General features: G+C 36.5%; 1 protein-coding gene across 1 annotated transcript in view; it reads left to right on the top strand.

Annotated features, from left to right (window-relative positions):
* LOC145693516 (protein takeout-like) overlaps nucleotides 1–13,444 on the top strand; it is a 76,580-nt gene that overhangs the window by 55,885 nt on the left and 7,251 nt on the right. Inside the window, exons 3-5 of the mRNA XM_081769586.1 lie at nucleotides 1,205–1,352; nucleotides 4,951–5,084; nucleotides 9,094–9,243. Of these exons, the coding sequence (XP_081625712.1) occupies nucleotides 1,205–1,352; nucleotides 4,951–5,084; nucleotides 9,094–9,243 (432 nt within the window). The remainder of the gene's footprint in view (nucleotides 1–1,204; nucleotides 1,353–4,950; nucleotides 5,085–9,093; nucleotides 9,244–13,444) is intronic.

The following is a 13,444-nucleotide window of genomic DNA, read 5'->3' on the forward strand; positions in this document are numbered from 1 at the left end:
TTTCATCCTTATTACCACTTGTGTACTCGGTCTAATGGAAATTAAATTTAGATAAACTATCTGAAACTGGAATTAATAAGTTAATGAAAGAAATTACAATAATATTAGTGTTTAACGAAAACTAGATCCAAAGATGAGACATACATCACTCAGCAGATTTTATTGAACTGGACAAAATTATACGCGTGACTGTAAAATCTGCTTAGTTTCGGAGGAAATGGAGAAAATTGAACTTCTTTGTAAGCCTTAAAATGTATGCTGTACGAGAACCATGCTTATTGAGGTGAAACTAACACTGAAATACTCTTACTCCTTTATTAAGCTTTTCATTGTGACGCTACCAACAATACATGGCATGGTTATAGCCTTAAAATTATCATGAACTCTTATAATGCTCATGCTAATTTCTGCTTAAGAGGCCTCATCCCGGCGAAATTAAAATGCCGCTAATTTTGCTGTAATTATGTGATATCTTCAAATAGATAAAAGATAGTTGAAATGTGGGAACAAGAGCGCCCTAGACAATATTATTTTGCGTGAGGTACCGTTATCACAAGTCACCTAGTGGCTTTCCGTTTTCAGCCGTATAGAAACGCGAAAATAAATGCCGATTTTCAAAATGATTCGAAATCGAAAACAGATAAGTGAGTGGTGATAACGGTATCTCATGTAAAATTATATTGTCTAGGGCGCTCTTGTTCCACATTTCGATTATGTTTTATCTGTTTGAAGACATCACAAAATTACTGTAAAATTAGCGACATTTTAATTTCGCCGGGATGAGGCATCTTAACTAAAATATTTAATTAAAGATAAAAAAGACGTACCTCAGTCGATAGTAATAACACATAAAAACTAACCACTGGCACGACAGCTCTTATAGGCCTGAACCGCTCCAACGCCATCTTTTGAGCTAACTCCAGCCTGATGACGAACACATTGTCAGAGCGCTTCGTCACCCTGTCTCTTAACAGGCGTATCAGGGGCTTTCTAGATCTGCAAAGTAACCTCACATGGGGCTGAATAATATAACATGCTTGAGAGTAACTTTTCATGCGTAATGTTTGAATGTACTGTATATTTAGCAAAATACGCTGTTAGGTACAAAATTACGTCAATTGTTTTTTCTTAGTCGTGACACATACTTACTTCTTTAAGTACATACTACTTGCAAATTTGACCTGGTTTTACTTTATCTTTACAGGACTCAAAGAATACGGAATTCCACCTCTGGTACCGCTCAAAGTTCCCCAACTGGTAATGGACCAAGGAAATGGCCCCGTTGGTTTAACTTTAACCCTTAGTGATTCTGATCATCATGGATATGATAGAATGGTCTTCAAAAGTGCCAAGTAAGTATTATATTTATATGATGACAATACAGGTTCAAAAATCTATCATAGAATTCAATTAAGCACTCTTCATGTCGTTGCCAGCTCAGAAGCAAGGGGCGCGATATCGAGACTCGAATGGCGCAATAAGAGTTACATATACTGAAAGAGCATCAGGTAGTTAGTAAGTTACCAAATTATTAGCTGCAGTCCGCCAGTAGGGAAAAAGTTATGGGACTGTAAAGTTCAGAGCCTGGCGTACGAAAACCACACAAAACTTAGCATTTGGCTTGTTCTTCTTTGTATTGACAAGAGATAATTAACTCTAACGTATTCCTATCACAGAATATGATGTTTGACATAAGAAAATCTGTATGAAAAGAATTGTCAGTGTTGCCATCCATAGAAATTACAGTGTTGCCAGAATAAGAATACCTCGAAAAGCTTGGTTTGCAGCGAATGAAAGAGTGAACACAACTGTGTTTTGTGACATCATGTTTTCGTGGTACGCACGGAACTACGTTTTACATAATACGTTATTTAGTTTGTAAGAATCAAAGTAGTATTAAAATTACAGAATATTATTTAAACAGAAGTGCAAAAGCTACCAAGAGAACACTAGTATGAAGGTGCTTCGCAAAGTAGACTTCAAGATAAACCTGTGAAAATGTCATTCGGGTTCGAATCGGTTTGTTCGTTGAGCATTTTGTCGTGAGGCATACCGACAGAGAGACAACACAAATGCCGAGCATCGCGAATCGTAAAACTCGGTCGCTGGCTATCATCCGGTGTGAATATTGTACTAACTGATTTTGTTTGGATCACTCAATACTTTCTGCTCTTCATATCAATTGTGTGGCTTAACACTGCCCCCCCCCACCGTCCTGTTGGGGGGGGCATAGCTATATCACCTTCCCAAACAATATCATTTGCTATTGCACACACAAACAGGTTATTCCTTCTGTTTGCCATAGTCTCTCATGTTCACTTTGCAGCCCCATAATTTTGCCCTACTGGTGGAATGCAACTAATAGCGTCGTCACTTCATGATTGATGCTCTTTCAGAATATACTTTATAACTCGTATTGTCCAACGCAAGCCCGATCACGGACTATTTGCTTGCAACCTTTTCGAGTTATTATTCTGGTAATTTCTATGGATGGCAACACTGACAATTCTTCTCATACAGATTTTCTTATGTCAAACATCATGTTCTGTGATGGGAATACGTTAGAGTTCATTATCTCTTGTCAATAGAAAGAGGAACAAGCCAAATGCTAAGTTTTGTGTGATTTTCGTACGCCAGGCTCTGAACTTTACAGTCCATAACTTTTTCCCTACTGGCGGACTGCAGCTAATAATTTGGTAACTTACTAACTACCTGATGCTCTTTGAGTATATGTAATTCTTATTGCGCAATTCGAGTCTCGATATCACGCCCCTTGCTTGTCAGTGCATCTTTCGGGGAGGAAAGGGGTGCCAATTTTCCATTCCCCATAAGTTTGAGAAATAAATATTACGAGGGTCATTCGGAAAGTAAAGAACGTTTTTGTATAAATACTTTAATAACTGATATACAAAGGCGAAATTTGTGTTACATACTATGTGATACTTAAGTTACTTTTCGACATAGTCGCCGTGTAAATTTAAACACTTGTCATACCGTGGTACAAGTTTTTCTATGCCTTCGGCATACACAGTTGCCGCCAAACTGTTGAACCAATCACTAACAGCTTCCTTAAGTTCTTGAAATTTCAGGAAAGAATTCGTGCAGCCCATCAATAGTGAATCGCCTATCCTCTTGAATTTTCCGCTCAATTCTTCCTTTGAGTTCGTCAGTCACAAGAGAAGGCCGGCCCGAGCGTTCCTCATCGTGCACATTCGTCCGTCCGTCATTAAACATAATGCACCACTTACGAACTGATGCTTCATTCATTATATTTCCATACACCTCAGTGATTTGTCTATAAATTTCTATCGGACGCACTTTTCTTGCATTCAAAAATCTTATTACACTACGAACCTCACACTTGGCGGGATCAGTAATTGTATCGCACATTTTACAGTCGCACAGCGAAGCAGTAACGGACCGTAGCGGACCGCAGCTGGTGCCAGACTGAGGCTAAAGCATGCCCAGGTCAATAACCCAGCGGCAGCGGAGGTGGGGGAACACGCGCACGCTCTAGCGCAAAACGTTCTTTACTTTCCGAATGACCCTCGTATTTTATCAATTACGTACTAATACGTACTAATATATTAAATAAAAAAAAAACGTGAAACTCTTACGTCTGCTAAGACTCTTCCTTTCAAAGGAAAATCAGAAATGATGCTGTTATGTCGGATAGTTCTTATCTTGATGCAACGAGCCACAAGCGGTAGCACCAGCGTTACCAAAGCAGAAAGTCAAAATGTCTGTTGAAGTGCCGTAAATTATATGTAAAAGCCCGTATTCTTATTAAAATATCTGAACAAATATCAAAATGAAACAAATACCAATCCACACACCTCATTCAAGATAACGAAATTATATGAATATAAATCCACATTTTTTTTTCTGAGAAAATCTATTAAGGCTAATTTTAGCTTCTGTAAATCTAAAAATTGATGGTGTACGATAGCAGCGTCAACTATAAACTTGAAATTGATAAACTGAGACTGAAATATAATCTCGTCAAGGTTTTCATTGTGCCAATAGCAAGATAACTATACACAATTCAATTAATGAGAAATAGCCCAAAATTATGGTATACACTTAAACATTTTGTTTAACCAATATCGTACAGAAGAAGTACAAATTGTGGGGTAGATAGGAACAAGTGTTATTCATGCACACACAGAGAATGATCGAAAATGCTGTGTTTGGCACCAATTGCATTTTCCATACGCCATTAAGTAGTAATTCGTTGAATAGTGCATGACCCTTCTTTTTGATGTTACACAAATAAATTTTGTTTCACTATTTGTCGTCACCAAACAAGATAAACCTACATTATGCTTTAAAAAAAATACTCTGCACGTCAATATAACGGGATAATGTGACCACCTAAACTAATTTGTTTGTAAATATTAAGTGGTCACACTTGTTTCGACTATGTCGTGTAGCTCCAATACTGTAGGTCAGTTGTGTTTCCAGCACCGGCCAGAATGAATTATATAATTCAAATCATGTTAAAAGTGAAATTCATTTTCAGGGACACGTTTGAAAAGTGGCTAGAAAGAAAGATAAAATAGGATTGAGAAAATTATGCATTAGCTATTGACAGCTTAATGTCAGCAACATGCAGCAGATAGGTTTCCGTATACAATACTACGTTACAATATTGTGTGTGTGTGTTGTGTGTGTGTTTTTTTTTAAAGGAACAGTTATTTAAACTAGCACCTTCAATGGACAGGTTTAAATGAAATTCAAATGTATGCCATTGTTTGCCAGTATACCTAATAATCGTTTTGGCTTTGCCTGGACAGATTTATGTATTTTCGCATTGTGTATGTCTAAAAATGCAGTGTTTTGTAGCAGATCATATATTCTCTTGTTTGTCTTTTAAAAATTAATATGTCATTCTAATAGTGCGATATCTAATCATTCAAATTCTTTAATATTTTACGATTTTAATTTCAGAATTGATCTAAAGAATTACCGTATGGAATTCGAAACTTTCTATCCATATTATAGTATAGTCGGCAAATACGAAGGCAAGGGCAGAATTCTTCTTCTGCCTATCTATGGACAGGGTAACAGCAATTTAACTTTGTGTAAGTATTAGATCTAGTTTAGTTAAATGTGTTTTCAATTACGTAGCACTATGTCTATATGTAAGAACTATCGCTAGTGCCAAGGGTAATATGTGCATGCTTCGACATATATATATATATATATATATATATATATATATATATATATATATATATATATATATATATATATATATATTACTAATTTCAGGACTAGGAATCCAATGGAACTATCCTTAACGTTCCATTACAAGCCCGAGTAGGATTTCGGATAAATACTAAACAGACTAAGCCCGAGTCTAGTTCGAAAATAAAATATTGTAGCAACTTCAATTATTTAAAAGCTGAGTTAGAGCTTGTACTTTTTCTTCCTCTCGGTCTAATACGTAGTTACCTTGTCAATAATGACAAGTAAAAATAAAATAATAATAATAATAATAAAAACACCAAGTATGGCAAGAACATCGAAAACAGAACACATTTAAAATTAAAAAAAAGAATCATTAGAAATACAAAATAAAAAATAATTCGAGCGAAGCTCCTTTTTACTCGAGTTAATCGTTCATTTGTACGGATTTCGGAACCGTTCTTAACCAAATTTGACAGGGTGATTTGAGAGCGCGCGCTAAGTGTCGTAAGAGGTTGCATTTCCCATTCAGGAATAATTACCGAAAAACGGGATACCCATAGACAACCTTGGAAAAGCATTTCACGCGCGAATTCTCCTTGCAAACAACTGAAAATACAATTTTCAGCAGTTGAAGCACTTTTCAGTTTGTTCTGCAAACACAATTTTTCAAAGCCATTTAAAGCGAACACAATTTTTCGTGCTTTTTTGCTCATATGCCAAGTGGAACCATTTGCATATCGTGTGCCGGGGCGCAAAATTTCAAAGTCAGACGCACGAGAGAAAATGGCGTGAAAGTTGGATATTTGATCTACCGTTAATACCATTTGTAAAAGTATCTGCGGCAGAATCTTCGCTTTCTATACTCATTTGAGGACTTTCATGGAACTATTTGATAATGTATATCTGTCTACTGGATCAGGAGATAAACGGCCTCACATTTGAGATATAAATAAAATATAAATATCCAAACTTTGAGGTCATTTTTTTTTTATTAGGGCTACCCCATGGACGGATATTCTCGCACTTCAAAGGGATTCTATTGGATTCCCCGTCCTGAAATCACTATAAAAAGCACAAAATTCTAAATTTATCCAATCATGAGCATTTCGCTATTAGCATGAGCAAAAGTTCATTATGTCGTAGTACATACATAGACTGCGAATTTTAAGAAAACCATAATAGCCAATCGGACTTATTTACAGAATGCTTTATTTTTATACCATTTTACAAGGGTGATTTTAGTTGTCCACAAGCAACATACTGTACAGTAATTCTGTGCATAATTTTCTTTTAAAATCTCTGGGCTATAGAATATTGTGGCTTATGTTTGGCAACAGGAGCATGTTTCTTTTTATCTTTCTTTAGAAAGAGAACTTACTAATTCAGATTTCATATTCAAGGTGCAACCGTAATAAAGGGAATACCAAAATATGCATTAGTAAAAATCTGAGAGTTTAACGTCGCACGTTATGCCCTTTAGTTGAGGTGAGTTGATTTTGAGTTTAATAACGCCCCTTTCAGCAGCGAGGCTATATGAGACGGGACGTACTGATTAACGTGGAATCCAAACCACATGAGCTCCCGCCGGAAATCGAACATGGGTCTCCCACGCCAAAGGCGCGTACGGTAACAGCTTAGCCACGAAGGAGCTTGGTTATGCTCTTCAGGCTAAGGGAGACGGATGATTACGACAAGCGAATGATGATGGAATAATGGGAATGTGGGAAAAAACGGGTGTATGCCGAGGAAACCCACGGATACGAATGTTGTCCACCATAAATTTACTAGGCCGGGGATCGAACCAATGACCCTATACACCAGCGGTAAGGGCTCTACCACTGAGCCACGAATTTGCATTAGTAAATCGATTTGAAGTTTTTCTAAGAGTGCGGCAATAGATGTGCATGTTTGCTCATGAGAAACTTTTGGGTATCGAGAGAAAGTAAGAATAGTCTTTTCCTCTTGGAAATTTAATTTGTTTTAGTAATCGGAAAGCATTTTGCGCTTTGAAACTTTACAGCATTGTTAGTGTGCATAATGAAAATCAAAGTTCAAAAATGAGACTTATTCCAATCCATAGATCTCGTTGAGCTGAACCAAATAATATGGCTGAGTCAGTAAATCTTTATGCATAGTTTACGAGAAAATCAAGAAAAAACTATACTTTTGTAACCCTAAAAAATGATACTAAGCGACAACCACGCCACCTATCAAGATGCAATGAAGTAGATATACCTTCAGCAAACTTTTTGTCATAAAAGTTGCAATAGGATAGTGCATAGTATAGTTATTGAGATGTATTTTAAAGTTTATAACTGCAATATTTGATTAAGTAATAATATTGTCCAAAGATGTGACACGTATGTCAGTCGATAGATGGCGTGTCGAGCAGAATCCAATCACGTGATTGAGGACAAAATTTTCGTCAATAGTATTCGTGAAAGAAATGACTATTTTTGATGACATTAAAAATAATTGATACTGATATAATACAGTGTTAAGTACACAGGCGCGCACCCACAAATTTTAGTTGGAATGGGGTCCAAGCTTTGGGATGGCGACTCCAATAATATAAGCCACCATGCTTATTATTATGCACCCGGAAACACGATGAGTACGTAATTGTAAAATACTTCTAAGAATTAGATTGTTTTTAGAAGAGAAAAAGTACAGGATGAAATGTAAGATTAAATTTTCATGCTGCATTAATCATTTCCCTGTTAAACACGTATAGTTTTATTGAGAAAGTGTACAAATGTATGTTGAGTTATGAATTTTTTTTTTGGTGTGGTGGTGGGGGGGGGGGCGAGGTCCGGACCCGGTGGACCCTTTCCGTGGATGCACCCCTGTAAGTACATATTCTATTTTATAGCGTTGTTTATCGCCTTCTGAGCTCCTCCGTGGCTAAGCGGTTAGCGTACGCGCCTTTGGCGTGGGAGGCCCGGGTTCGATTCCCTGCGGGAGCTTATGTGGTTCGGATTCCACGTTAATCAGTAGGTCCACGTCTCATATAGCCTCGCTGCTGAACGGGACGTTAAACTCAATTCAACTCAATAATTTATCGCCTTCTAACGGTAGGTAGTAGTGAGACACACAACCCACTGCTTGTAATTCTGGATAATTCTACAAGCAGATAAATATTAAATATTGACATAATTTTGGAATCCATAATAATACATTTCAAACTTCCGTGCACGCAGGTTAAAGGAAATAATAAGAAGAACAATATTTACATTAGGCAGACTGTAAAAACGAGAACAGCTATTTCAATCTCCTATCATGTTAAGTGAAGTGAATATAGTAGGTTGAACACTTTCAGTGCAAATTAATTAGGAAAGTACTAACACTAATACCAATAATTAAAAAATGTCCACGCTTGGATACATTTTAAATTGTGCTATTATTATACTGATTTCGTTATTGTGAATCCCATGGGGCAATTTCTAAACATATCTATTGATTGAGGTCACAAAGAAAATGATATTAAATTTGTTATATTTATATTAATGTGTATATATAGGATCTATCTCCTACTTTAATCCTCTATTGAAACCTAAAACGGTTCAAATGAAGGATTTACGGCTTCAACATTTGTTACTGTAACAAAACAGTAAGGGGTAGCGAGTAGACCTAATGATTTTTTTGATACGGATTCATCGTCTGAGGGCGAGTTCTGTCTCAATCTTGTAACTAATAGTTATAGATGTGCTAATCAAGTTTAAGTATTGAATTCACATGGTTTGGAAGTCTACTATAATTCTACACTGTGAAACGAAATTCACTTGTTTAAAAGTATAACTCTAGATTCTATTAGACTATACATAATAATTTTAACTGTGGCGAACCTTATGATATAAATTGTATATGCAAATTATTTACTGTTTTTTTATTTGATTCTAGATGACATTGATAATAAATGGACCATAGAAGGTAAACCAAAAACCAAAGACGGTAAAACTTATTTGGACATCACTTCATTTGTGGTAAAAATGAATGCCAAAAGAGGAAGCTTTGACCTTGAAAATCTTTTCAACGGCAACAAACAGCTTGGTAAGTTTTATCTCAACATGTATATACAATTTATATATACAGCTAGAAGCTTGAAATTTAGATAGAACATACATTTTGTGACGTAATATACCATTAAGGAAGATTTATAAATACTCGACATGAATGTGGAAGGGGATGGAATTTGGCGTTGCAGTTATTGTAATCTCGCAATATCTAAAAAATGTCCATATTTCTGAATTTCTTAACTTTAGAGATACAAGACTAGTCTTTTTATTTTAAATAATTAAACATGTGTTTCAGTGTTTTTGACATTTTATCTAGAAAGGAAGAAAATAGGTGGGAAGGAAAAGGGATCTTGGTTGAAATCATCATAATATGTTCATATCTTGAAATTAAAGATATAAAATTCGGTATTTTGACTTTTCATTTGAAAGAATCAAACGTGTGTTTCAGCGATTTTTTAATGAAGAAATGAACTAGAAGAAAAGAAAAAGAGGTGTGGTTGGTTTTGTAAGATGCCCATAAGAAGTATTAGAATTTCTTAGAATACTTCAAGTTAAGACGAATTTCATACAAAAGACAACACCTTTAACTTATTTGGCGAGGGGGAGGACAAGAGGAGGATCAGAGATATTTTTCAGGGGGCGGGGGAGAGGAAACTGTTTCTTTGTATACCGAAAATAAAAGATATATAACAACGCGATGATTCTACAATATTAAGCGGCATATTATATATTATAGACATATTGTCCAAATTTAACATGAAGTCCAAAGATAAGACATCTCATAATGCTGAACAAACTAGTATGTACTGTACAAGTTGAAATATTTATAGGAAGTATTTGAGAAAGTAGGAAAAAACGAGCTTATCTGTAAACTGAACCCTTTATGCTGTACTATAACCACGCCAGGTGTTACGATTAACACTGGTACTGAACTATACCTTAATCAGGCTTCCCATGATAAAGTAAACAGTACGACAGAACACAGAATGGTTAATGAAGCATAGTGCAAAACTATTTACTAATTCTAAGCTAATTCTTTAGTTTAACTACTATGGAAGGATAAGTCATGTATCAATCCATAGGAAACATCGTACTGGATAAAATGAGATAATTTAGAGTAAATTGCCGTTCTTAGTTTTTTTTTTTAATGATTTTGTATAGTATTGAAAGCTAATGATGATGCGTGCACACAGTGGCGTATTTAGCCCTTTGGGGATCCCATGGTACAATTTGTACCATACGGGGTGTTTCATGGTACATTTCCTTATAACTCTCCTATTTGAGCTTTTTCGTCCGATTTTTTTCTTTTTTGTTTTTCAAGTCCAGAGGCATTGTAGAAGACCTTACGTATGGTTTCACACCTTCCTGCGTCGAGACATAGGAGGTGATGACGTCATAATTCTAAAATCCCCATATATTTTTTCATATATTTTCTTTTAATATTGCGGGGCCGATCTATGTTCATTATTTTTTGGAGGGCTATTGTTGCACGTAGAAGATGGAAATTTTGCACAAACATTCAGTCCACCGAGTAGTATTTATCAGATTTTTTCAGATTTCTGCGTTACAACAGGGGGGATCCAGAGGGGCAAAAAGTTGAAAAAAGGGATATTTTTACCAAAAATCCCTTTCTTCGCGATTTTCCCGCCTTAGATACATGATGGAGACAAGTGAATGGTACCGCCTGAAAGGCAGTTCTATTTTGAAGAGAATGATGTGGGACACATGACCCTAGGGTAATTAGGGAAGTGTCAGGGAATTTTTATCAAAATATACTTCTGTATAGGGAAATTTTGAAACATTTTCGGTATTATTTTTTGCGGGCTTATTTTTGCACCTAGAAGATTGAAAATTTGCACAAACATTCAGTCCACCGAGGAGTATTTACCAGATTTTTTTCGTACTTTTGTCTTAAAACAGGGGGGTACAGAAGGACTAAACGTTGAAAAAGGGAAATTTTTACCAAAAATCCCTTTGACGGGATTGTCTCGCTGATGGAGACAAGTGAATGGTACCGCCTATTCTGAAGAGAATGATGTGCAAACCATGATCCTAGGGTAATTAGGGATGTCTCAGGGAATGTTTAAAAATTTCCCTCTGTAAACGGGAATATGGGACATTGTCGGTATATATTTTTTGGCGGGCTTACTTTTGTACCTGGAAAATTGGAATTGTGCATAAGCATTCAGCCCACCTAGTAGTATTTATCAGATTTTTTCAGATCTCTGCGTTAAAACAGGGGGGTCCAGAGGGGCTAAAAGTTGAAAAAAGGATATTTAGACCCAAAAATCCCTTTTTCGGGATTTTCTCGCCTTAGATACATGATGGAGACACGTGAGTCATACCGCCTGAAAGGCAGTTCTAAGCTAAAGAGAATGATGGGCGAAACATGACCCTAGGGTAATTAGGGATGTCTCAGGAAATTTTTTACCTGAGATTATGGTGGTTTACGGTAATTTGGGGCATGGTGGGAATTTCTGATAAAATTTCTCCCGCCCTTAGTATTCAAGATAGAAACTTGAAATTTGGCACACACATTCAGTATACCAAGTACTATTTACCAGAGTTTTCTTTTAGATGGCTACGTTCACACAGGGCCGCTCCAGAGGGGCCCAAATTGCTAGAAAATAATTTTCCCTCCAAAAGTTTCCCTTTGACATCATTTTTCCCGGTCCTGGTATATGGTATGAGCATGCAAGTGGTACCATTTGAAAGCCAGCTCCATTGTTAAGAGAATGAGGTATGAGCCATGATCCTAGGATAAAAAGTGACGATGCAGTAGCTGCTTGACTGAAAGTCTAAAAAATAGCCCAAAAAGCCGGGTACCGGAAAGGGTTAGGGGAGAGGCTTCCGGGCTTAAGCCGCCCCCCCCGAAATCTTACTTACTATAGTAAAGTATATGAAATATCTTGCAGAATTTTTACATTTTCATGCAAAGCCCCCCCTAAAGTTAGTAAAGCCCTCCCCCGAAACAAAATCGTAAATATGCCACTGCGTGCACAACAAATTTAGCTAAATTAGAATAATAGACTTAATGTTGCCAACGTTCATTTTACTCCAATGTTTGCATTTCGAAAGGCATTTTGTCAGGATGAGGAACATATTTCTAACATTAAGCATTTATAATACTATGAACATGAAGTGAAACCTGTCTTACGTTGGCCACTACCAGTTTAATTGGAAACTCTGAAGCAAAAGGCATTATAAAATAATGTAAGCACTTTTAATGCAGCAACCAAAAACTGTGCAGACTCACGTGAACTAAGGTGGCTACCTGTATTATCAGGTTTTATAATTACATGAAGTATATAACAGGAAGCACTGTTGTTTCCTTTCATAACATTCCTGTCATAAGCCCTGATTTCCAGCCCAATGGATTTCTGTTTATTTGCACTGCTAAAGCACCGTGTTTAGCATATCTTCCATTCCCCTATGGGAAACATTCAGAGAGGTATGTAATAGAATTCTTACACTTGTGTTCCAATATAGTTTGTTGTGGATATTGTGTTTTGGGGGCGAAATTGTGTAGTTCAGAAACTGGTGGCTCAATAGAACATAACCGGTGTTGGTGGCACAGCTTTTTACAGCATTAATACACTTTGAAAGTCGGTCGGTCGGATGTATTGTGAAATTGAACTAAGCGAATTCTATCTACAGAAATCGATCGGTCTCTCTCCCCTTTCATTTCTTTCCAAGACTATATTTGCCTACAACACTGCCTTCCTGTTTTTCTCCCGAAACTGCATTGAAATCTCCCATTACAATTTCGCATGCACCTCTCTTCTCCCTATCTATAATTTCATCTATTTTCTCATGATTTTCGTCCACTTCTTTAGTTCTATGCAAAGTGGTCGGTGCGTATGTCTGTATCACCACTAGATCCTTCTTTTTTCCTTTACGTCTTAAGATCATAATTTTATCATCAACAAATACTTTCACTATATTTTCTTTTGAGCGCTTACCAAGAATTATTCCTACACCATTATGATTGCCCTTTTCATTACCTGAGTAAAACATGCTATATCCTTCGCTATTCAACACCCCATTACCTTCCCATCGAACTTTACAAGCTCCTACCAAATATAGAATATTTTGTTACATTTCCTCTTTAAGATTTTCTAATTTCCATACCTTACATAGTACATACGTTCCATGTCCCTATCCTTAACTCTTTCCTCTTGTTTGTCTTTCTTCCTTTACTATACGTTGTTACTTTCTCGTCCAATAGTTCTTCC

The sequence above is a fragment of the Thermobia domestica genome, chromosome 8 (assembly GCF_964235325.1).
Source record: "Thermobia domestica chromosome 8, izTheDome1.hap1.1, whole genome shotgun sequence".
NCBI lineage: Eukaryota > Metazoa > Arthropoda > Insecta > Zygentoma > Lepismatidae > Thermobia > Thermobia domestica.